We start from the raw sequence: 25,506 nt of genomic DNA, 5'->3' as shown, positions 1-25,506 counted from the left end.
GTTAGAGGCTGATATGAAATGTGGCGAGTACCAGAACCAAGGTAAGTAGCAGTGACCCCCTGACCCATCTGAGTGCTTATGGTTGGGAGCAGGGATAGAAATTTTTTCACCCCACATACTATAAAACCAATCCTATTAAAGTATATGATTCAGTGATTTTTAGTATATTCACAAAGTGTCAAATTCCAGAACATTGAAATCACCCCCCAAAAGAAACGCTGAAACCATTAGCGGTCACCATTAGCAGTAGGGTATTGAATTCTCTGTCTTTGTTGAGTTGTCTACTTCTTTTAATTTTGTCAGTTTTTGCTTCATGTATTTTGGGGGCTCTGATGTTAGGTGCGTATATGTTTATAATTGTTACATCCTCTTGATGGACTGACATATTTATCATTGTAAAATATTCTTCTTTGTCTCCAATAACAATTTTTGTCTTCAGGTATGCTTTGTCTGATACTAGTGTAGCTCCATAGCTTTCTTTTTGTTTGCATAGTATGTATTTTCTCTGTATTTATAAAGCGTTTGTGTTGTTGAATCTAAAATGTGTCTCTTATAAGCAGCATATGATTGGGTCATTTAAAAAGTCCATCCTACCAATCTCTGTCTTTTAATTGTAGTGTTTAATCCATTTACACTTAATGAAATTACTAATAAGGTAGGATTCACACCTGGCATTTTGCTAGTTGTCTTCTCCTCCCATTCCTCCATTTCTGCCTTCCTTTGTGTTAAGTAGATATATTTGACTGTACCAATTTAATTTCCTTGTTTTTTACCATAGTTTTTAGTGGTTTTCTTGGGTATTACAATTAACATATTAATTGATAACAATCTAGTTCAGACTAATACCAACTTCATTTCATTAGAACACAAAAACTTTGCTCCTATATAACTCCATTCCTTCCCTTGCTTTTGTGCTGTTGTTGTCATACAAATTACATTCTTATACATTGCATTCCCATCCATGCAAATTTATAATTACTGCTTTATGCAGTTGCCTTTAAATTAGACAGGATAACAAAGAGTTACAAAAAAATAAATACTACCTTTTATATTTAACTATGTAGTTACCTTTACTAGTGCTTTTTATTTCTTCATGTGGAGATACTGTCTAGTGTCCTTTCATTTCATTCTGAAGAACTGTCTTTAGTATTTCCTGTAGGGCAAGTCTCCTAGTGACAGATTCTCTCGATTTTTGTTTTTTAATCTGGGAATGTGTTAATTCCTCCTTTATTTTTGAAAGACACTTTTCTGGACATAGAAATCTTGGCTAACAGTGTTTTTCTTGGCACTTTGCATATGTTATGTCCCACTATCTTCTGGCCTTTATGATTGCTGATGAGAAATCAGCTCTTAATCTCATTGAGAATCCTTTATAAATGATGAGTTCCTTTTCAATTGCTGCTTTCAAGATTCTCTCTTTGTCTTTATCTTTCAACAGTTTGATCATAATGTGTGTCTTCATGTAAATCACTTTGAGTTTATCCTACTTGGAGTTTGCTGAGGTTCTTGGATGTATAGATTACTGTTTTTCATCAACTTTGGGGAGTTTTTAGCCATTTTTTTCCCTAATATTCTTTCTGTTCCTTCTTCTCTTTCCTCTCTTCGTGAGACTTCCATTATGTATTTGTTGATATGCTAAATGGTGCTGTAGAGGTCTCTGTGGTTTGGTCCCTTTTTCTTCATTCTTTTTCTTTCTGTTCTTAATGCTGGATAATCTCAATCAACCTATCTTCAACTTTGAGGATTTGTCTGTCAACTCAAAACCGCTATTGAGTCCCTCTAGTGAATTTTCATTTGTGGTAGTATACTTTTGTACTCTAGAATTTTTTTTTTCTATCTTTACTAATATTCTCTATTTGGTGAGACAATGTTTGCATACTGTCCTTTAGACATGGTTTCTTTTAGTTCTTTGAACATTTAAAATAGCTGAGTTAAAGTATTTTAATTTCTTGTTTAATTTTTGTTTCTTTGTGTGTCTCCTAGTCTTTTTTTTGAAAAATGGACATTTAAATAATACAGTGTGGCAACTCTTGAAATCAGATTCTCCCCCTCCCTAGCGTTTGTTGTTGTATGTTTGTTTAGTGACTTTTCTGAATTGATTACCTGTAAAGGTTGTGTGCTTTGTCATGTGTGGTCACTGAACTGCCATGCTTGGTTAGCTTAGCAGCCAGCAAATGATTGGACAGAGATTTATTTAAATGTGTGGAACCAGTAAGTCTCCCTGTCTTTGCTGAGGGGCTCTGTGTGTGTTTTGGGACATGTCTTCAATTCTAAAACAAACGGGTTACAGCTCTGTCTTAGTTTTTACTTCCTGCTTGCAGAGAGCCTCAACATTAGACAGAGATGTGAACTTAGGACCTAATTTAGTCTTTCTTGAGCATGTGCACAGTCCTGTACATGGGTATTGACTTTTACATTCCCATGGATATGTCAGAGCTTTTTAAAACCTCTACTGCTTGCGTAGAGCCTCAAGATTAGCCAGAAATGTGAGTTTACAATGTTATTATGTCTTTTTTGGGCATGTGTACAGCTCTGGGCATGTACACAGTCCTGTACATGGATATTGCCTTCTAGATTCCCATGGATATGTCAAAGCTTTTTAAAACCAACTATGGACTTCATGGCTGGCACAAATGGTTATGTGCTCAAATACTAACTGAAAGGTTGGTGGTTTCAACCCATCAGAGGAGCTTTGGAAGAAGGACCTGGCAATCTCCTTCCAAAAGGTCTCGGCCTTGTAAACCCTATGGAGTGCAGCTCTACTGTGCAACACATGGGATTGCCTGGAGTTGGAATCAATTATATGTCAACTGGTTTCATTTTTTTTTAAATCAGCATCTGTTTCCCAGCTTTTTCTTTTAAGCTTTTTGATTATTCTATTGTTTGCCCCACTGTCTCAGGCAGTCTCTTTGTTAAACAGTTGACTTTCATTGTTTTTCACAAATGCCCCTGGTAAAATTTTTCTGAGAATGGGGTTTTGAAAGTGCTCTGGCCGTGTTTTACTTTTTTCGGTAACTGCCAGGCTTCTAGTTTTCGTTGTGATTCCAGGTTGTTGGTTTTTAAGGCTGCTCCAGAGCTGGGAATAGGGCAAGTTAAAAGGTCACAAAACTTGTTCTTTTACTGAGGTTCAGTCAATTTTCTTCAGAAAGCATTCCCTGTATTGCTGTAAACCTTTGGTTAATTTCCAGAGTTCTGAAAAATTTGGTTCAATGTTCTCATTGTTTTATGGATGAGAGGATTTTTTGGAGGTCCTTAGTCTATCATTTTGCTGACATTATGGGACACTTGATCAAAGTAAAAAAACTGTTCCATGGTCCAGTTTCTGACTCATCTTAATTTCTTCTTCTTGCTGACAGGCTGATAACCTTTACACAGATCCAAGCCTGTAACCCAGGAATATTTGCCCTGTTGTTAGTTAAGACAGGAGGTGCCAGCAGGTCACCAGTATATTCCATTAGGACTTGTAACGGGGATGGCTGTCCCATCCCAATGTGTAGGATGTTGTGAGGAAATATTTGCCCAAAGCAAAACATTTTTACAATCTATTCTTAAAATATTTTTTGTAGTCATTCTGTAACTGATCACCTCCTTCCTGGCATGCCTGCCTGTAATTTACCCTTGTAGCAAATCATGTAAATCCATTTATAGCATTGTAACCAATCTAAGGAAAAGTGTCACTTTGAAATGTCCTGCCCCAACCTCATTGACAGCTTTTAAACCAATCTGAATATTGGAATCTAACTTTCTCCTTTAACCTTATAATAATGGTTTCAGTACCACCCCTCTGGATTCACAGTGTTCACTTACAGGAGGACTGTGATTCCTGACTCAAATGTTTTTGTCCTTTCACAAATCCTTGTGCTTGATTTAACATAATCTGAGAGTTTTGTTCTCCGAGACGTTTTGGAATACTCTACAGGATTTGGAGCCGTCTTTCCTCCTAGCAGACCCCCAAGGGACGAGGATTGGAGCCAGTAGCTGGCATGGGACTTTTTGAGCATGTTTCATTTTTGCGCACCCCATAGACACCAGGAGGTAAGCGCTCCCACATTCGAACCCCATAATTTGCAGTCTGGTTTCAGGATGTATTGATAAGCTTTCTTTATTTTTGTTTCTCTTGCTTTTACTTTTGTTCCTACCCATGAACTGGACATTTTGGAGAACTTCCTTTTCTAACAGACTTTCCTCATTTGTGAGGAAAGGCTGTCATCTCCTGGCATGTTTTGGTAACACAGCAGGACTTACTATACTTTCTCTAGGGGCACATCAGGTTTTAGTGTGCCTTGTTGGCACGTGCTTCTGTTAGTAAGATGGATAATGCCATATCTAAGGACTGCTCAGGGCCACTGCCCAGAACTCCGCCGCATATGTGGCCTCGATACTGTTTTACATAGTGGTTGTTAGCATTCTATTACTAGAAAAAATTTAAATAATTCATGGCCATTTGGGACAGATTTGACCTAGGAAAATTAACATCTCTGTGCTGTAAATTGGAAAATAGGGGTATCCAGATAAAGCCAGCCCAACGGGAAGCTTATTTTCACTGGTATTTAGAAGATCCCAAAAGGAATTAGGAAAGTAAATTTGCTTCTTTAAAGATACAGTGTCTAAATAGGCACAACAAATTTAAGAGCTCCAGTGTTGGACCCCTATCCCTTTGTCTTATCCCTTCTTTGGCCAGCCTTTCTCCCTCTGCCCCACCTTCTCCCTCTGTTACCCTGGCAGCTGCCTCTATCTATCCAACTTTGCCTTCCTATTCTGAAAATCTTTTACCAGAACTCCCTAAGGACTCTATCGAAAACCCTTTAACCCAGCTTTCCTACTATCCTGAAGATGCTCCAAAAGAAACCACTTCAGAGCCTAAACCCATTTCAGAAATACCTTTTTAAATTCCTCCTACCCTTTTAAAATTAGATCCCCTGAAATTTCTGGAGATCCTCCCCAACTAATTTTTTCCCCTCGGTCAAAGGCTGAACTCCATGCTGTTATAAAGGAGTTCCATAACAATCATGAGGATTCCTACAAATTTACTGAATAATTTAGAATTTTGACTGCAACCTATCAACCTGGGTTACCTAACCTTCATCAATTTAAATGCATATGTTAATGGGACCTGGGGATGCTCATTTATGGATGATGAATGCTGGCTGGTGAAGCTCTGAGTGATCTTTATTTATGAAGCCAATAACTTCATCCAAGGACCTTTTAAAAGAGTCCACAGTAATGGCTAGGAGATTGCTAAAAGCTGTTCCCAAAGCCTTCCCCCAGAAAAAATGATTTGTCCAAAGTCCATCTTGTAATCAAGGAAAAGATGAAATTGTTTACAATCGTTGTGACAGGTTAGCAAGAGTTTTTGTGGAGCGCTCTGACTTGTCCTTAGCTGAACCAGGAGCCAAAGTTGCCTTTAACTGTATATTTCTACATGAGCTCCACCTAGAAATTGTTAACTTTGCTAAATACTATCAACTAGATTGGGAAACTACCCATGTTACCAATCTAACTCACCTTGCCTACAAAGTGTCTCAAACTTTAGAACCGGGGCAGCAGGTTAGACAGAATAAGCTATTGACCTCTTAACTACAACACAACAAATTGATGGCTTCACAATTACAATCTACAATTTAACAAACCTAGGGGTTCTTGTTGGGAGCAAACTAAGGATTCCTCAATCTGGGGTCACGGAAATTTGCTAGTTTTTTAAAAAGCCTGCTCATTTTAAGAGGGATCGTCTTAAAGATTAAACTGGGCATTTTACAATTTGCCCCACCAAAGCCTGAATGAAGGGGCTCTGGGGGCAAAATAGAGGATTTTCCAATGGTGGCCCTAGCGTCTCAAGGAAAAACTATTGTTAAAGTTAATTGGGAAAATTGCAAATTCCTTGTGAATACAGGGACAACTCTCTCAGTCATAAAACCTGAATTCTTGCAAAAGCCTCTACCCTGGAGTAACGAAACCTCTAAGATTGTGGGGGCCTCAAATAATGAGCAGATTTTAATACATTCCTAGCCTATCATCATTTCCTTGGGACCTGTCAAGGAATGAACCCCTTCTTATTAAGTCCAAATACTCCTGTGAATTTGTTAGGCAGAGAATTTAAAAAAAAATTTTTTTGTTTGTTCTTTAACTGAAACTTTACAAATAAAGTCAGAATCTTGCTATATACTCGTAGTTGCTCTCCCCCAATGAGACAGCACATTCTTTCTCTCCACCCTGTATCCCTGTGTCCATTCAGCCAGCTTCTGTCCCCCTCTGCCTTCTCATCTCCCCTCCAGACAGGACCTGCACACATAGTCTCATGTGTTTACATGATCTTTGAGAAGCTCACTCCTAATCAGTATCATTTTCTATCTTATAAAAATATAGTCCAGTCTAATCCCTGTCTGAAGAGTTGGCTTTGGGAATGGTTCTAGTCTTGGGCTAACAGAAGGTCTGGGGACCATGACCTCCAGGGTCTTTCTAGTCTCACTCAGACCGTAAAGTCTGGACTTTTTACAAGAATTTGAGGTCTGCATGCCACTGCTCTCCTGGTCCCTCAGGGATTCTCTATTGTGTTCCCTATCAGGGCTGTCTGCAGTTCCAGCTGGGCACCATCTAGTTCTTCTGGTCTCAGGCTGATGTAGTCTGTAATTTATGTGGCCCTTTCTATCTCTTGGGCTCATATTTACCTTGCGTCTTTGGTGTTCTTCATTCTCCTTTGCTCCGTGTTACCTGACACCAGTTGATGCATCTTAGATGGCTGTTTGCTAGCGTTTAAGACCCCAGATGCCACCCTCCAAAATGGGATGCAAAATGTTTTCTTAATAGATTTTATTATGCCAGTTAACCTAGATGTCCCCTGAAACCATGGTCCCCAAACCTCCACCCCTGCTACGCTGGCCTTCGAAGCGTTCGGTTTATTCAGGAAACTTCTTTGCTTTTGGTTTAGTCCAGTTGTGCTGACCTCTCCTGTATTGTGTGTTGTCCTTCCCTTCACCTAGATTTGGTCTTCTCTGCTATCTTATTAGTGAATACCCCTCTCCTTCCCTCCCTCCCTCCCCCATCTCGTAACGATTAAAGAATATTCTCTGTTTAAACTATTTCTTGAGTTCTTATAATAGTGGTTTCATAAAATATTTGTCCTTTTGCAGCTGACTAATTTCTCTCAACATAATGCCTTCCAGATTCGTCCATGTTATGAAATGTTTCACAGATTCATTGTTCTTTATCGATGCATAGTATTCCATTGTGTGACTATACCATAATTTACTTATCCATTTATCTATTGATGGACACCTGGGTTGCTTCCAACTTTTTGCTATTGTAAACAATGCTGCAGTGAACATGAGTGTGCATACATCTGTTCACTTGATGGCTCTTACTTCTCTAGGATATATTCCAAGGAGTGGGATTGCTGGATCGTATGGTAGTTCTGTTTCTAGCTTTTGAAGGAAGTGCCAAATCGATTTCCAAAGTGGTTGTACCATTTTACATTCCCACCAGCAGTGTATAAGTGTCCCAATCTCTCTATAGCCTCTCCAACATTTATTATTTTGTATTTTTTGGATTAATGCCAGCCTTGTTGGAGTGAGATGGAATCTCATTATAGTTTTGATTTGCATTTCTCTAATGGCTAATGATCATGAGCATTTCCTCATGTATCTGTTAGCTACCTGAATGTCTTCTTTAGTGAAGTGTCTGTTCATATCCTTTGCCCATTTTTTAATTGAATTATTTATCTTTTTGTGGTTGAGTTTTTGCAGTATCATGTAGATTTTAGAGATCAGCCACTGATCAGAAATGTCATGGCTAAAAACTTTTTCCCAATCTGTAGGTAATCTTTTTACTCTTCTAGTGAAGTCTTTGGACGAGCATAGGTGTTTGACGTTTAGGAGCTCCTAGTTACCTAATCTCTCTTCTGGTGTTTGTACAGTTCTAGTAATGTTTTATATACTGTTTATGCCATGTGTTAGGGCTCTTAGCATTGTCCCTATTTTTTCTTCCATCATCTTTATCTTTTTATGTTTTATATTTACGGCTTTGATCCATTTTGAACTCATTTTTGTGCGTAGTGTGAGGTATGGGTCTTGTTTCATTTTTCTGCAGATGGATATCCTGTTATGCCAGCACCATTTGTTAAACAGACAGTCTTTTCCCCATTTAATGGACTTCGGGCCTTTGTCAAATATCAGCTGCTCATAGGTGGATGGATTTATGTCTGGATTCTCAATTCTGTTCTGTTGGTCTATGTATCTGTTGTTGTACCAGTACCAGGCTGTTTTGACTACTGTGGCAGTATAACAGGCTCTAAAATGAGGTAGAGTGAGGCCTCCCACTTTGTCCTTCTTTTTCAGTAATGCTTTACTTATCCAAGGCCTCCTTCCCTTCCATATGAAGTTGGTGATTTGCTTCTCCATCCTATTAAAAAATGTCACTGGTATTTGGATCTCGATTTCATTGTATCTATAGATCGCTTGAGTTGGAATCGACTCGACGGCACTGGGTTTGGTTTTTGTTTTTTTTATAGATCGCTTTGGGCGGAATAGACATTTTTACAATACTGCGTCTTCCTCTCCATGAGCAAGGTATGTTTTTCCACTGATGTAGGTCTCTTTTGGTTTCTTTCAGTAGTGTCTTATAGTATTCTTTGTATAGGTCTTTTACGTCTCTGGTTAGATTTATTCCTAAGTATTTTATCTTCTTAGGGGCTTTTGGAAATGGTATTGATTTGGTGATTTCCTCTTCAATGCTGTCTTTTTTGGTGTAGAGGAATACAGCTGATTTATGTATGTTTATCTTGTATCCTGATACTTTGCTAAACTCTTCTATTAGTTTCGGTAGTTTTCTTGAGGATTCTTTAGGTTTTTCTGTATATAAGATCATGTCATCTGCAAACAGAGATACTTTTACTTCTTCCTCACCAATCTGGATGCCTTTTATTTCTTTATCTAGCCTAATAGCTCTGGCTAGGACCTCCAGCACAATGTTGAATAAGAGTGGTGGTAAAGGGCATCCTTGTCTGGTTCCTGTTCTCAAGGGGAATGCTTTCGGTCTCTCCCCGTTTAGGATGATGTTGGCTGTTGGCTTTGTATAAATGCCCTTTACAGTGTTTAGGAATTTTCCTTCTATTCTTATTTGGTTAAGAGTTTTTATCATGAATGAGTGTTGAACTTTGTCAAATGCCTTTTCTGCATCAGTTGATAAGATCATGTGGTTCTCGTCTTTTATTTATGTGATGGATTACATTGATTGTTTTTCTAATGTTGAACCATCCCAGGCAAAGACTTTTAATCTAAATGGAATTGTCACATCAGATTTACTGATCAAGGAGAAATTATCTTTGTTTTGCCAGCCAACCTTTTACTTCCCAAACATTTAGACTCAAAGGAGGTCTTGTGCCACTTCAAGGTCCTTACCTTCTCTCTACAGGCTTCCAAGTCCCAAGAAGCTATGACTTTTAAATGGTTTTTCTACTATACCAGGTTTATGAACCAACTCTTCCACTGATGTTGGTCAGATTTTGTCAATAGAACCTATTAAAGTTCAGATTATGACCTCTAAACATTTACCTAAAGTCCCTCAGTACTTTTTAAAATGGGAGCCAGAGATAGATTGACCCCCATAGTTCAAGATTTTCTGACCAAGAGGCTCATTGCTCCTTCCACTAGCCCATGGAACACTTCAGTACTTTTAGTGAGGAAACCCAGTGGTCTGTGGTTGGAGATTGTACGAGATTAGAGGGCACTTACCATATTGTCATCCCAAGATTTCCTGTGATGGCTGACTCCCATTTGCTTTTGTATAATGTAACCACTACCAGATGCAACTGATTTTACAGTGATAGATTTATGCAGTGTCTTTTCAGTATCCTAGTGCATCTATACCAGTATCTGTTTGTAGTTACCTGGGAAAATCAACAATATACCTGGAATGTTGTGCCTCAGGGATTTACTATATCTCCAACCAACTTTTTCTCAGATTTTATATGCTGATATGCAGTCCCTGTGGTTTGCTAAGTGATCTACCTTATTATAGTATGTAGATGATCTGGTCTGTTAAAATTTATTGCAAACCTGCCTAGAAGATATCGTTTTACTTTTACAACATTTGTCCACTAAAGTGCACAAAGCGTGTAAAGAAAAATAACAATTGGTATTAACATCTGATAGATACTTGGGACATATAATATTGGCTAAAGTTATCTCTATAGACCTCAAAAGAAAGGATGCCATTATGGCCTTTCCTAACCCCATAACAAAGAAGCAATGAAGGGGATTTTGGGGCCTTTGTGGCTACTGCTGCATGTGGATTCCTGACTTTTCACTGATGGTCCAACTCTTATACCAGTTTTTAAAGGGATCAGCAGCTGACCCATTTCAGTTATCAGAGGAAGGCATCTAAGCCATGTCTAAATTAAAGGAATCCTTGCTCACTGCTTCAGCCTTAGGATCTCCGAATTATAATTTGGATTTTTCTTTGTGTGTTTTTCAAACAGCTGGCAGTGCTTTAGGAATCCTCACTCAGACTCATAGGGGCTGACAGAGATCTCTGGGGTATTACAGTTTGCAGCAAGATCCTGTGCCCCATGTCTCAGGGCAGCGGCTAGATCTCTGGGGTATTAGAGTTTGCAACAAGATCCTGTGCCCCATGTCTCAGGGCAGCGGCTACCATGGCCCAATTAGTAGAGGCTACATTTGACATTGTGCTTGAAAATTTCTTTGAAGTGTGTGTTCTACATATTGTAGCTGCTATTTTAAATTCTACACAAATTCAACATCTGTCGGCTAGCAGAATAACCCTTTACCAGGTTCTTCTTTTGGCTGCATCTAGCATTAGACTGCACACTGTAAATTCCTTAAACCAGCCACTTTATTGCCTTCACCTGATGATGATACTGTCCCATATGATTTTCTTAACACCCGGGTAAGACTTACAGGAATCACATCACTTCCTGAATGTGATCATTAAGGTTGTGTGTCACCTTGGCTGGGCCATAATTCTAAGTCATCTGGCAGTTATTATTAGTTTGGCAGTTGTATGATGATGTGATCATTTCCATGATGGGATCTGCTCTGAATAGTCAGTCAGCTGAAAGGAAGTTTCCTTGGGTATGTGGCCTGCATTGAATATAAGTGGACTCGCTGGCAAGGCTCAAGGGCTTTTGCTTGCTTTGGATCCTGCAGCTGGCTCCTGTTCATCTGACCTCTGGTTCTTGGGACTTGAGCTAACAGCTTACCTGCAGTCTTGTCTGCTGATCTTGGGATTTGTGGGTCTCTGCAGCTTGTGAGCAAGAGCCCTGCTGTCTCACCTGCTGATCTTGGCTTCATCAGCCCCTGTGGCTACACGAATCAAGAGAAGCCTCCAGCCTGACGTACAGATTTGGGACTTTTCAGCCTCTACAGCCATGTGTGACATTTCCTTGATATAAATCTCTCTCTCTCTCTCTCTATGCTTTACTGGTTTTGCTTCTCTAGAGAACCTAGCCTAAGACGTTTGGTACTGAGATTCATTTTAGAGAAACGAAATTGTAAGGGTGAATTTTCTAAATTGGTTCTCAGGTCTAGTTAGTGTTAAAGATGTTGATGACTCTGCTTCTAGTAGTAAAGAGGACACTGCTAATCCATGATGTGAGGTGGCGATAAAAATATGCAGAATATCACCACCAGTAGATTAGGTATTGGTGAAAGGCAAGGCTGTCGGTGATCGCATGTGTGATATCTTCATACAACGTTGTCATAATGAGAAGCATAAGGAAGCTGATTGGTGAGTCCTACTTTTGCTGGATAAAATGGTGAAAGAAAGAGATGAGCTCAGGGCTTCAGACTGAAGGCTCAAGTGCTGCATAAACAACCTCAAAGTTTGCTCTCATGCCTTGAAAGTAAGCCTTATTTCTTGTAGTAACAGAGCTGATATTGCCAAAAACCAAACCATGAGTCTTATTCTAAGAGTGGCTGAATTATAATACCAACTCAACTGCCAATCTCAAGAGGAGTCTGCAGTTAAAGTGAGGGCATTGGCTGGGAAGAAATGGGATCCTGAAGCTTCGGATGGGAATATATGGGCAGATAATCAGGAAGCTGGGGACACTAAGCCCCTAAATTCCATTGAATCACTCCTGCCAGCAGAACCAGCCCTCTCACTCCCTTCTGAAGAGATTATTCCATCTGTGTCTGCTAAGCCATCCTCCCCAGTAAAACCATTAGCATCTCCACCCCCGTCTGATGAGATTAATCCGGCTGTGTCTAAACAGTCTTTGTCTGAGTCATTGTCTGGGGCACCACTGGGGCAGATGGCTTACAAGACAATCCTGAATGTTCTCAAAACACATCCCCACCACCCATTTTGACTTCTTGACCTATAACTAGACTTAAGCCCCAGTGAGCCCCAAAAGGTGAAATACAAAGTGTGACCCAGGACAAGGTACGTTACACTCCAAAAGAACTGCTTGACTTTTCTATTATGTACATTCAGAAACCGGGGGGAATATGTGTGGGAATGGCTGTTAAGAGTATAGAATAGTGATACAAGGAACATAAAGATGGATTAGTCTGAGTTTATTGATATGGGCCCAGTAAGCACAGATTCTTCACTCATTTTTTCAGCTCAAAAGGTTAGGAAAGGATCTAATGGTTTATTTGGTTAGCGTCTTAGTTATCTAGTGCTGCTATAACAGAAATACCCCAAGTGCATGGCTTTAAAAAACAGAAGTTTATTCTCTCACACTTTAGGAGGCTAGGAGTACAAATTCTTGGTACCACCTCCAGGGGAGTGCTTTCTCTTTCTGGTGGCTCTGGATGAAGGTCCTTGTCATCCATCTTCCTCTGGTCTGGGAGCTGTTCAGTGCAGGGGCCCTGGGTCCAAAGGATGCACTTTGCTCCTGGTACTACCTTCTTGGTGGTGTGAAGTCCTCCTGTCTCTCTGCTCACTTCTCTGTATTATATCTCAAGAGAAATTGACTTAAAACAACCTAATCTTGTATATCAAGTCCTGTCTCATTAACATAACTGCCTCTAATCCTGCCTCATTAACATCATAGAGGTGAGATTTACAGCACATAGGAAATCAGGTCAAATCACAAAATGGTGAGCAATCACAATACTGGAGTCATGGCCTAGCCAAGTTGACACATATTTTTGAGGGACACAATTCAATCCACGAAAGTTGGGTCACTGAAGCATGGATTACGTGGTGGCCTACAGTAAATCAAGCTGAAGTACTAGACCTGCCTTGGTATACTATAGAACAAGGTATCCAAAGGCTTAGGGAAATTGGCATGTTAGAGTGGACTTAGCAGTTTAGGAAAACAGACCCACACCTGGACTGCCCAGAGGACAAATCTTTTAACATCAGTGAGGAACAAAATTGTGAAGTGAGACCCAGCATCCTGAAAGATTGCTATGATTGCTATTTTATATAAGTCAGATTAGATGGTGAGAACTTCCCTAATTAAATGAAGACACCTAACTACCATGGGTCTGATTGGACCCCATAGGAGTAGGGGCCAAGTTGTGGTACTCAGTCAACAAAGATAAGGTGGCCATCGTTACCTTAATGAACAGTGGAGTTAAAGCAGTAATCAGAATAGTCTGACTCATATGCACTTAAGGCATTGGCTACTTAGTCATGGTGTCCCTAGGAGTGAAATAGGGAATGTACTAAATATTTGCTTGACCTGTTCAAGCTGAAGAATTCTATGTCTAGTGAACACCAGTCTAACTCATATCACCAGAATAGAGAGTAACAGCCCTTCATTCAACTCTCACACTTGAGAGAGTTTAAATACCCACAACCCCTTGAATGAAGGGGAGGCCAGGTCCCCTTGAGGAAGGACCCTCACTACACTTCCAAAAATTTATACTATGGCCTTCTAGGAGAGTGACTGTTCATTGGGGAAAAGGAAGTAATCAGAATTTTCAGGGATTAGTGGATACTGGCTGTGAACTGACACTAATTCCAGGAGGCCTAAAATATCACTGTGGCCCACTAGTCAGTGTGGGAGCATGTGGAGGTCAGGTTATTAATGGGGTCTTAGCTAATGTCTGGAAACCCTGGTGGCGTAGTGATTAAGTGCTACGGCTGCTAACCAAAGGTTCAGCAGTTCGAATCCACCAGGCGCTCCTTGGAAACTCTATGGGGCAGTTCTACTCTGTCCTATAGGGTCACTATGAGTCAGAATCGACTTGACAGCACTGGGTTTGATTTTTGTTTTTTTGGTAGCTAATGTCTGTCTCACTGTAAGTCCAGTGGGTCCCTGAACCCATCTTGCAGTGATTGCCCCAGTTCCAGAATGCATAATTGGAATAGGCATACTCAGCCACTGGCAGAACCTCCACATTGGATCCCTGACAAATGGAATAAGGGCTATTATGGTAGAAAAAGCCAAGTAGAAGCCATTGAAACTGCCACTACCTAGGAAAATACTTAACTGAAACCAATACCACATTCCTAGAGGGGTTGCAGAGATTACCGCCACCATCAAGGACTTGAGAGATGCAGGGGTGGTGATTTCCATCGCATCACCATTGAACTCACCTATTTGGCCTGTGCAAAGACGGATGGATCTTGGAGAATGACAGTGGATTACCAGAAACTTATCCAGGTGGTGACTCCAAATGCAGCTGCTGTTCCAGATGTAGCTTCATTGCTTGAGCAAGTTAAGGCACCTGGTACCTGGTGTCCAGCTGTTGGTATGGCTAATGCCTTTCCTCCATACCTGCTTCGAAGGACCACCAGAAGCAGTTTGCCTTCAGCTAGCAAGGCCAGCAATACACCTTCAGTTGCCCACCTCTGAGCTATATCAACTCTCCCACTCTATGTCATAATTTAGTCCAAAGGGACCTTGATCGCCTTTCCCTTCCACAAGACGGCATGCTGGTCCTTTATGTTGATGATTGTCATGGATTGAATTGTGTCCCCCCAAAATACCTGTCAACTTGGCTAGTTCATGATTCCCAGTATTGTGCTGTTGTCCATCATTTTGTCACCCGGTGTGATTTTCCTATGTGTTGTAAATGCTACCTCTGTGATGTTAATGAGGTAGGATTACCCGCACCTATGTTAATGAGGCAGAGCTCAATCTACAAGATTAGGTTGTGTTTTAAGTCAATCTCTTTTGAGGTACAAACGAGAGAAGTGAACAGAGAAACATGGGGACCTTATACCACCAAGAAAGTGCTGGAAGCAGAGCATGTTCTTTGGACCCAGGGTTCCTGTGCAGAGAAGCTCCTAGACCAAGGAAATATTGATGGCAAAAGCCTTCTCCAGAAGCAACACAGAGAGAAAGCTATCCCCTGGAGCTGGCACCCTAAATTTGGACTTTTAGCCTCCTAGACTGTGAAAGCATAAATTTCTCTTTGTTAAAGCTATCCACTTGTCATATTCTGTTATGGCAGCACTAGATAACTAAGACAATGACATTACGCTGATTGGACTTAGTAATTAAGAAGTGTCAGTGACTGTGGACTTACTGGTAAGACATTTGCATGCCAGAAGATGGGAAATTAATCCAACAGACATTTGGGCACGATCCACCTTAGTGAATTTTCTAGGTGTCCAGTGGTGTGGAGCATGTCAAGATACTCCTTCTAAAGTGAAGGGTAAGTTACTGCATCTGTCCCTTCCCACAACTAAAGAGGATGCTCAATGCCTAATGGGCCTTTTGGATTTTGGAAGCACTGTATTCCTGCCTCCACACTGGCCTCCACCATGTGTCGTACCGTGGTGGCTTACATGTTGCTGTGATACTGGAAGCTTTGCCACTGGTATTTCAAATACCAGCAGGGCCACCCTTGGTGAACAGGCTTCAGCAGAGCTTCCAGACTAAGACTGACTAGGAAGAAGGACCTGGTGGTCTACTTGTGAAAAAATTGGCCTGTGAAAACCTTATGAATAGCAGGTGAACATTGTCTGATATAGTGATAAAAGATGAGCCCCTCAGGTTGGAAGGCACTCAAAAGATGACTGGGGAAGAGCTGCCCCTTCAAAGTGGAGTCAATCTTAATGACGTGAATGGAGTAAATCTTTTGGGACCTTCATTTGCTGATGCAGCATGACTCTAAATGAAATGAAATAGCTGCAAACATCTTTTAATAATCAGAACGTGGAATGTACAAAGTATGAATCTAGGAAACTTGGAAGTCATCAAAAATAAAATGGATCGAATAAACATCGATATCTCAGACATCAGTGAGCTGAAATGGACTGGTATCGGCCATTTTGAATGAGACAATCATATGGTCTACTATGCTGGGAATGACAAATTGAAGAGGAATGGTGTCATGTTCATTGTCAAAAAGAAAATTTCAAGATCTATGCTGAGGTACAGTGCTGTCAGTGATAGGATAATATCTACATGGCTACAAGGATGAGCAGTTAATATGACTATTATTCAAATTTCAGCACCAGCCATCAAGGCTTAAGATGAAGAAATTGAAAATTTTTTACCAACTTCTGCCATCTGAAATTGATCAAACATGCAATCAAGATACACTGTTAATTACTGGTGATTGGAATGTGAAAGTTGGAAACAAAGAAGAAGGATTGGTACTTGGAAAACATGGCCTTGTTGATAGAAATGACACTGGAGATTGCACAATAGAATTTTGCAAGTCCAACAACTTCTTCATTTTAGATAGCTTTTTTCAACTACGTAAATGGCAACTATACAGGTGAATCTCATCAGGTGGAATACATAGGAATCAAGTTGACTACATCTATGGAAAGAGATGCTGGAGAAGCTCAATACAATCAATCACAAGAAGGCCACGGGCCGACCACAGAACAGACCATCAATTACTCATATGCAAATTCAAGCTAAGTTGAAGAAAATTAGAGCAAGCCCAGGAGAGCCAAAATACAGCCTTGAATATATCTCACCTGAATTTGGAGACCATCTCAAGAACAGATGTGATGCATTGAACACTAATGCCTGAAGACCAGAGAAGTTGTGGAATGACACCAAGGATATCATACATGAAGAAAGCAAGAGGTCATTAAAAAGACAGGAAAGAAAGAAAAGACCAAAATGGATGTCAGAAGAGACTCTGAAAGTTGTTCTTTAGAGTAGCTAAAGCAAATGAAAGAAATTTATGAAGTAAAAGAGCTGAACAGAAGATTTCAAATGGCAGCTTGAGAAGACAAAGTAAAGTATTATAATGACATGTGCAAAGACCTGGAGGTAGAAAATCAAAAGGGAAGAACACGGTTGGCACTTCTCAAACTGAAAGAACTAAAGGAAAAATTCCAGCCTTGAGTTGGAATACTGAAGGATTCTACGGGAAAAATATTAAACGTTGCAGGAAGCATCAAAAGAAGATGGAAGGAATACACAGAGTCACTATACCAAAAAGATTTTGTTGATCCAGGATGTAGCATATGATGAAGAACTGATGGCACTGAAAGAAGAGGTCCAAGCTGCACTGCAGCCATTGGTGTAAAACAAGGTGCCAGGAATTGATGGAATACCAATTAAGATGTTTCAACAAATGGATGAAGCACAGTAAGTGCTCACTCACCTATGCCATGAAATTTAGAAGACAGCTACAAGGCCAAGCAACTGAAAGAGATCCATATTTGTTCCCATTCCAAAGAAAGGTGATCTAACAGAATGTGGAAATTATAGAACCATATGATTAATATCACACAGGAGTAAAATTTTGCTGAAGATCATTCAAAAGCAGCTGCAGCAGCACATTGACAGAGAACTGCCAGAAATTCAAGCCAGATTCAGAAGAGGATGTGGAAAGTGGGATATCACTGCTGATGTCAGATGAATCATGGCTGAAAGCAGAGGATTCCAGAAAGATGTTTACCTGTATTGTATGTAAAGGCATTTGACTGTGTGGATCATAACAAATTATGGGTAACCTTGGGAAGAATGGGAATTCCAGAACACGTAATTGTGCTCATGAGGAATGTGTACTTACACCAAGAGGCTGTCACTGGAACAGAACAAGGGGATACTGCATGGTTTAAAGCCTGGAAAGGTGTGTGTCAGGCTTGTATCCTTCACCATACTTATTCGGTCTGTATTTTGAGCAAATGATCCAAGAAGGCTGAGTATATGAAGAAGAACGTGGCATCAGGATTGGAGGAAGACTCATTAACAACCTTCGGCATGCAGATTACACAACCCTCCATCTTGAAAGTGCAGAGCACTTACTGATTGTTATGGATTGAATCGTGTCCCCCCAAAATGTGTGTCAGTTTGGCTAGGCCATGATTTCCAGTACTGTGTGATTGTCCACCATTTTGTCATCTGATGTGATTTCCTATGTGTTGTAAATCCTATGACTATGATGTTAATGAGGTGGATTAGCAGCAGTTATGTTGATGAGATCTACAAGATTGGATTGTGTCTTAAGTCAATCTTTTTTGAGATATGAAAGAGAGAAGCCAGCAGGGACAGGGGAACCTCATACCATCAAGAAAGCAGCACCGGGAACAGAGTATGTCCTTTGGACCTGGGGTTCCTGTGTGGAGAAACTCCAAGTCCAGGGGAAGACTGATGACAAGGACCTTCCTCCAGAGCCAACAGAGAAAGCCTTCCCCTGGAGCTGAGGCCCTGAATTTGGACTTCTAGCCTACTAATCTGTGAGAGAATAAACTTCTGTTTGACAAAGCCATCCACTTGTGGTATTTCTGTTACAGCAGCACTAGATGACTAAGACACTGATGAAGATCAAAGACCAGAGCCTTCAGTATGGATTATACGCCTCAACATAAAGAAAACAAAAACCCTCGCAACTGGACCAATAAGCAACAGTGCGATAAACAGAGAGGATATTGAGTTGTCAAGGATTTAATTTTACTTGGATTCACAATAAATGTGGAAAAATTCATTTCCATTGTCATATTATCTACGTTTCTCTTGCTCAATAGCCATATGTGGCTGATGGCTACCTTAGACTGTGCAGATATGGAACACTGCCATCATCATCAGTAGATCTTCCAGAAAATTCTATTGAACAGCACAGCTTTGGACAGAAAGGCTGAGTTTTCTGTTTGATAAAAGTAAGCTGTAGTATATATATTTTAGCCAGTTGCTATGTTAAAAATCTTATATATTATAGTTTTAATGAAATGTTTTTAGGTACAAATAGTGGTGTATATTTGCTTGCCAATCTGTGGTTAAGAAGATGGTAATAAACTCGTGTTATTAAAAAAATAAAATTCAGTATACTAAAAGGAAAAAAAAAGAGAGGCAATATTTATTTTCCCCTTTAAATGAAAAATTTAAAATTTTCTTTTGCCTCATTGCATGCAAAAGCTGGACAATGAATAAGGAAGACCAAAGGCGATTTTATGCCTTTTGAATTATTGTGTTGGTGAAGAATATTGAATATACCATGGACTGCCAGAAGAATAAACAAGTCTGTCTTGGAAGCCAGAGTGCTCCTTGGAAGCAAGGCTAGTGAGACTTTGCCTCACTTACTTTGGACATGTGTTCAGGAGAGACCAGTCCCTGGAGAAGAATATCATTCTGGGTAAGGTAGAGGTCAGCAAAAAAGAGGAAGACCCTAGACAAGATGGATTGACACAGTGGCTGCAACAATGGGCCCAAACAAAGCAACGATTGTGAGGATGGAGCAGGACTGGGCAGTGTTTTGTTCTGTTGTACATAGGGTTGCTATGAGCTGGAACCAACACGATGGCCCCTGACAACATAACAAAAACAACAGATAGGAAAGAATGTAATATCAGAGTTGAAACAATTTTTAACTTTCATGTAGGCAAGGCTAATTGGGCTCACTTTACTACTGAGAACTGTTTGGCTCACAGGGGACCCTCAGTCATTTGTTGAATGAAAGGCAACAAAGTCATGCTTTGCCTTGGATCTCTTCTAATTCAGAATAATACAGCATTATGGAAGTAAGTGAGATAGCTCTGAGAGGGCCTCATAAATAACGTGGTGTGTGAGAAGCCAGTGTAGAGTCAGGCCAGAGGAAAAATATGTTACTCAGAGTTGAAGCTGCTTTCACTAAGTGTAAGTGCAGAGGAAATGTGGCTGAAGGTGAGCTTAGGACAGATTTTTCTACCCACTATCCAAGCCAGGCAGAGTAACCCACAGATTTGAGAGGAATTCAAAATGAAAAACCAAGCCCATTGTCATCAGGTCGATTCCCACTCAGGGCGCGCTATGGAATGGAGTGGAATTGCTCCATAGGGTTTCTAAGGCGTGGCTGATAGATTTGAACTGCCAACCTTTTGGAGAAAAAAAAAGAAAAATTTGAAAGAATTTTCAATGGCCAATTTACTTACACGCTTTAATAAAACAATACACCCAAAACAGAGTGCTGTTGTATTTAGAGAGTCCCTGGGTGGTGTAAATGGTTAATGTGTTTGGCTGCTAATCTAAAGCTTGGAGTTTCAGGTCCACCCAGAGGCACCCCAGAAGAAAGGCTGGAGGACCTACTTAGGAAAAATCAGCCATTGAAAGCCCTATGGAGCACAATTCTGTTCTTTTTTTTGTGTGTGTGTGCTTTTAGTGAAAGTTTACAAATCAAGTCAGTCCCTCATATAAAAATGTATATACACTTTGCTATATACTCCTAGTTGCTCTCCCCCTAATAAGACAGCATACTTCTTCTCTCCACCCTGTATTTCCATGTCCATTCAGCCAGCTTCTGTCTCCCTCTGCCTTCTCATCTCATCTCCCCTCCAGACAGGAACTGCCCACATAGTCTCATATGTCTACTTGATCCAAGAAGCTCACTCTTCACCAGTATCATTTTCTATCTTATAGTCCAGTCCAATCTCTGTCTGAAGAGTTGGCTTTGGGAATGGTTCTAGTCTTCGGCTAACAGAAGGTCTGGGGACCATGACCTCCAAGGTCCTTCTAGTTTCAGTCAGACCATTAAGTCTAGTCTTTTTATGAGAATTTGAGGTTTGCATCCCACTGCTCTTCTGCTCCCTCAGGGTTTCCCTGTTGTGTCAGGGGAGTCATCGGGTATAGCTGTGCACCATCTAGTTCTTCTGGTCTCAGGCTGATGTAGTCCCTGGTTTATGTGGCCCTTTCTGTCCCTTGGGCTCATAATTACCTTGTGTCTTTGGTGTTCTTCATACTCTGTGGAACACAATTCTATTCTGATACCCGTGGGTTGCCCTGAGTTAGAATTGACTTGATACCAACCGTTTTTTTTTTTTTTTTTAATTGTTTACTTTGCCACAGAACTGTTTTGGGTTTTGTTAAATCTGAGTGTGTCTATGGAAAAAAAAAAAACATGTTGTATATGTGAATGTTGCCTGTTACACAAGTTGATGGGGGGATAAAGGCCCCCTCTCCTGGAGTGGTCTCATAACATGACCCTGCCTAACTCTGCTGTATTGGGCTAGACTGCGGGTAGTACTGGGATAAGTGTGATGAAAGTTACTGGTCCTCTGGCACCATCTCTGAGAGCAGTGCCAGAGCTAGACAGACCTCAGACAGAACCCTGGCAGCCACTCTACTTTGCATGCAGACAGATGTCATTTGTTACCCGGTGGTCACCTGTGGCTAAATCCCCAACCGACTCAGTGTTACCGCAGGTTCTGGCCACAAGGGAAGCCATATAAGCCTCTATTTCTCTGAGTTTCATTGTAAGAAGAAAGGATGTGCTTCAGTAAAGATTAAAATATATGCAATGCTTAATTTCCAACACCCTTGAGAAATGAAAAGCCATTTTGTTTGCAGAGAATTAAAATGTATAACTTAGCTTTCTTAAAAATTTGTCACATGTACTGATAAGATTACAATTTGTTTTGACACTGCTTTTACATTTACTAGTTGAATGTGGAAACGATGGAACTATAAGGAATGTACTGCCTCTTAGGTTCTGCCAGTTTGAGAGTGAAGCAGGAACAATTTAGGAGAAGGGGAAATCATCCACCCTGCAGTTAGGCTTCTGGGCTTCGGTACTTGCATGGCTTTGCAGAGAAGCAGAAATGACTCATTTTCAGAGGCGCCCCCCACCTCCCTGCTGCTCCCCCCCGCCTTAATTCATGAAGTGTAATTGTGTTCCCTTCTCAGGAGAAGAATGTGTCTACAAACTCTAGGGCAGCATTTCCTGAAAGGCATTCAGAAAAAAATCACTTTCCTAGGATGTTATTGGAGTGGTGGAAGCTAAGGTGGGCTGATAGGAAGGCGCTGCGGCCAAGTTCTCGGTAAAATGACTCTTCTTAAAGGCTCAAGCTATTCCGAAACAAAAAACTTGCTTATATTTGTTTACTCCAGAGCTTCCCAAACTCATCTGGCCCGGCTCCATTGTAACACCCATCAACTTCTGCACTTACTTGATTACAAGTCAAGAATCAACAAGAAGAAAACTTTAAAAAAAAAAAACACTGAATCCTTCTGTTGAGAAAATGCTGCATTTCAGGGTTCCACGATGTGCGTCCTTGGTGTCAGCACTACAAGGACCTCTTTGGGAGAACTAATGTCTAAAAAAAAAAAAAAAAATGTCTAGCTGACCCTAAATGGATACTGTATTGTGAATATGAGGAGTGTTATGGACTGAAATATTACAGAACAGACAAAAGTGGGAAAATGGACAAGCATGCTGTCACTGCCATGTCCGCCTGAGTCCAAAGACTGTTACAGAATCATCAGTAGGTATTAACATCACAAAGTGGGCAAAACCACTGAAAGCTTCACCTTTTCACAGATTGGCTAGAAACTGATTCTACATTTTGAATTGTCTTTTTTAACAATCGGTGGTACGGGTTTCAGTGAGGACAGTCAAGAAGGCCTTCATTGATCCAACAAATTTTCCATTCACTAAATGCTAACAGAAAAAGATAAGAGTGGCAAGTATTTTGTGTTCTGTTTGATTGGGGTTTTTTTTGATTGGATTATGTGAAAGTTTCCCTAAAAGATATTTTCTAAGATTATCCTGTCTATTATCTTTATACCTCAGGGCCCCATTGACGTGTCCTTGTGAGTCCTCGTGAGCCCAGCTCCAGCTGTGTCACATTCTGTGTGTTCAAGGACAGGGAATAATGATTCCAATATTATTTACTAAATAATTCCCTCCTTTTGATCAGATATTGGACATAACACATCGATGATCAATACCCGGAGCTCCTAAATGGCAGCCATTGTAGGCTCTTTAAACTCACAGTGCTGGTTTTCCACCAGATACCATTTGGTTCTTCACCAGGATCTTAAGTAAGAACAATGTTTTCATCAATTCCATTGCCGAGAGTGAGCGGACTCAGTGTGCATGAACATTTTAGCCCAAGGCCTTCTTTTGCCTTTTAAGTGTATAAGACAATAGCTTGCTATCTAATTCTATGTACATCTTGTTCTACTTCTGTATTGTTTATCCAAATGCAACAAGAGGTATTTACTACAGCACAGAGTATACTTTCTCGGGATAATAAAAATCTAAGGCTATTCTGTAATCTCATGTCAGCTTGGTTTATGAGATCAGGTATCATTGTTGTGTTTCTATCCCATTAGCAACTTTGTTATTTGTCCTATAATGATTGATAAATTTCTTAAAGATTTCTCCAATTCAACTATACCATAAGTAGAAATTAAAGCTCTTAGAAATGACCAACGCTATCCTGAGTGTTGGACCAACGGGCTTTCTTCTGACTCTTGTTTTGTAATGGGTAACAAATTAACACTACCTTTTCAGTATTTACTAGCATCATTACCACAAATATGTAAAGGTAATTCTAAAGTTCCCAAAGTGCACTGCCCACGCATTTGCCAGGCATCAAAACAAGAGATCGGCCACATAAATTCACTGTCAGTTGGAAAGGGATCATCTAAATTAGTATTGTTGTGTCTACCACATAGAAACATATATCTATAAGGAGTACACAAAGCTTATCTAGAGAAAACAGAAAATACAGAAACAGGAGAGGTCCATCGTATATTATCTTGCCAGTCAAGAATCCTCTAATGGAAACTTGGTTGTCACATGTAAGTTTTTTTGTATTTTTGAACTGCCAGCCTTTTGGTTAGCAGCAAAGCTCTTAAGCACTACACCACCAGGTCTCCACACCTACAGCAAACGTCAGTTTGGACAAGTCCCATTTCAAGTGCTCCATAGCTCTCTGCTGTTAGTGGCTATTATACTGGAGAGCTCAATCTAAGAATTTGGTTTCCCATGTGGTTTCCTTACATAGGCAAGAATGCCCTGAGCAGGGTGCCGTTACTGTTTGTTTCTTTGCAAGCTATACTTAGTTGTCATTGTAAAGGAATAAAATGGCCTCATCAGGTTGTGCATTTGGCTAGTGGGAGTCAGTACTCCTGGCCAGTCAGCTCTGGGATACTAATAGGACCTAGTTCCTCATCTTGTAGGACAAAAGCCAGATTTCTGATTCTGGTTCCCAAATGAATTTCACTCTGTGGGAACATGTTTGTGGCCAGCTGGCCTCTGCCAGGTAACTTCTCTGTCTGCCACTACAGCCTTTGTGTGCTGTGTGCTTTGAACCCCCACAGTCCTCAGGGGCTTAGAGTACTGTGTTTCTCAGTTCAGATCTTTCCTTTGCAGTAGACCTTATGGTTTCCCATCCACTCAATTATACATTATCGCGAATAAAAGTGTCTATCATACATGCTGAGAATATTACTGACTTAAAAATTTGGTGCCCTGGCTGGGCAGAGCATTAAGGTTTGCTTGTCTGATGTCCTGGTGGCATGAATTCCTCTCAGTCCCCCTACACTCAACCGAAAGAGTCCTCAAACTTTTAAGTGACTGTTAAAGAGGAAGAATGGAAAGGCAAAGAAAGAACATCTCAAGGCTAATTATCTCTTTCCTCCTTGCCCCTGCCAGGCTACTCTACTAACAAAGCCAAGCACATTTTCCTACCACCATGCTGGTGGGAAGCTCAGAGCTGAGCTCTCTTTAACAGACATGGCTCTGTAGGCGCGCACCTCTCACTCACAGGCTTAGTGTCCTGGGATCCCCTCCAGCTCAAGCCACTCCGTTCTGCTGTTTCCTCTCCTATTTTCCTCTTTCACCAGCTCAGCTGCAACTCTTCCTTGGACATAAGAATTTCATTTTTCTGAACTCTGCTTCTTCCCCCTTTTATTCTGTTATGAAGGAATCTGTTCAGCTTTTTCTTCTACCTGCTTGCCTTAATCCTGTGCTCCCACACCTGACTCATCACAACAATTAAACCAAAACCCAAACCCACTGCCGTCGAGTCGGTTGGGACTCATAGCGACGCCACAGGACAGAGGAGAACCGCCCCATAGTGTTGCCAAGGCTGTAGTCTTTACAGAAGCGACTGCCACCGCGGATGCTGGTGGGTTCCCACCGCAGCCACCACAGCACACGAAGTGACCGATGAAGGCGGGGCACACAGTAGGAGCTCAGTAAGTGTCTGTCTGGTGAGCACGGAACGAACCACTACGCTTCAGTGAACCCTCAGGGGGATGCATGGAGAACAGCGTCAACAACAGCGCCTCCTGGCGGCCCCCAGATGGACCCGTGGGGCGGTGACCCGGCAGGACGGACGGCTCCGGGGGCCAATCGGAGCCTCCGCCCCGCCCCGACGGCCCCGCCCCGCCCCGCCGCCGGGAGCGCCGCACGCAGC

The 25,506-nt window shown here is 41.0% G+C and overlaps 1 protein-coding gene across 6 annotated transcripts in view; it reads left to right on the top strand.

Annotated features, from left to right (window-relative positions):
- LOC100654722 (zinc finger protein 18-like) overlaps positions 1–24,024 on the top strand; it is a 60,814-nt gene extending 36,790 nt beyond the window's left edge. For 3 of the 6 annotated variants that reach the window (XM_064271792.1, XM_064271793.1, XM_064271791.1), the window contains exon 7: positions 22,187–24,024. In XM_064271792.1, the coding sequence (XP_064127862.1) occupies positions 22,187–22,284 (98 nt within the window). In that variant the 3' untranslated portion in view covers positions 22,285–24,024. The other 3 variants (XR_010318456.1, XM_064271794.1, XM_064271796.1) reach the window with 3 other exon arrangements.
- Positions 24,025–25,506: the final 1,482 nt, after the last annotated feature.

This window comes from Loxodonta africana, chromosome 18 (genome assembly GCF_030014295.1).
Source record: "Loxodonta africana isolate mLoxAfr1 chromosome 18, mLoxAfr1.hap2, whole genome shotgun sequence".
Lineage (NCBI taxonomy): Eukaryota > Metazoa > Chordata > Mammalia > Proboscidea > Elephantidae > Loxodonta > Loxodonta africana.
The sequence above is the reverse complement of the archived record's forward strand: the minus strand, read 5'-3'. Positions and strand labels throughout refer to the sequence as shown.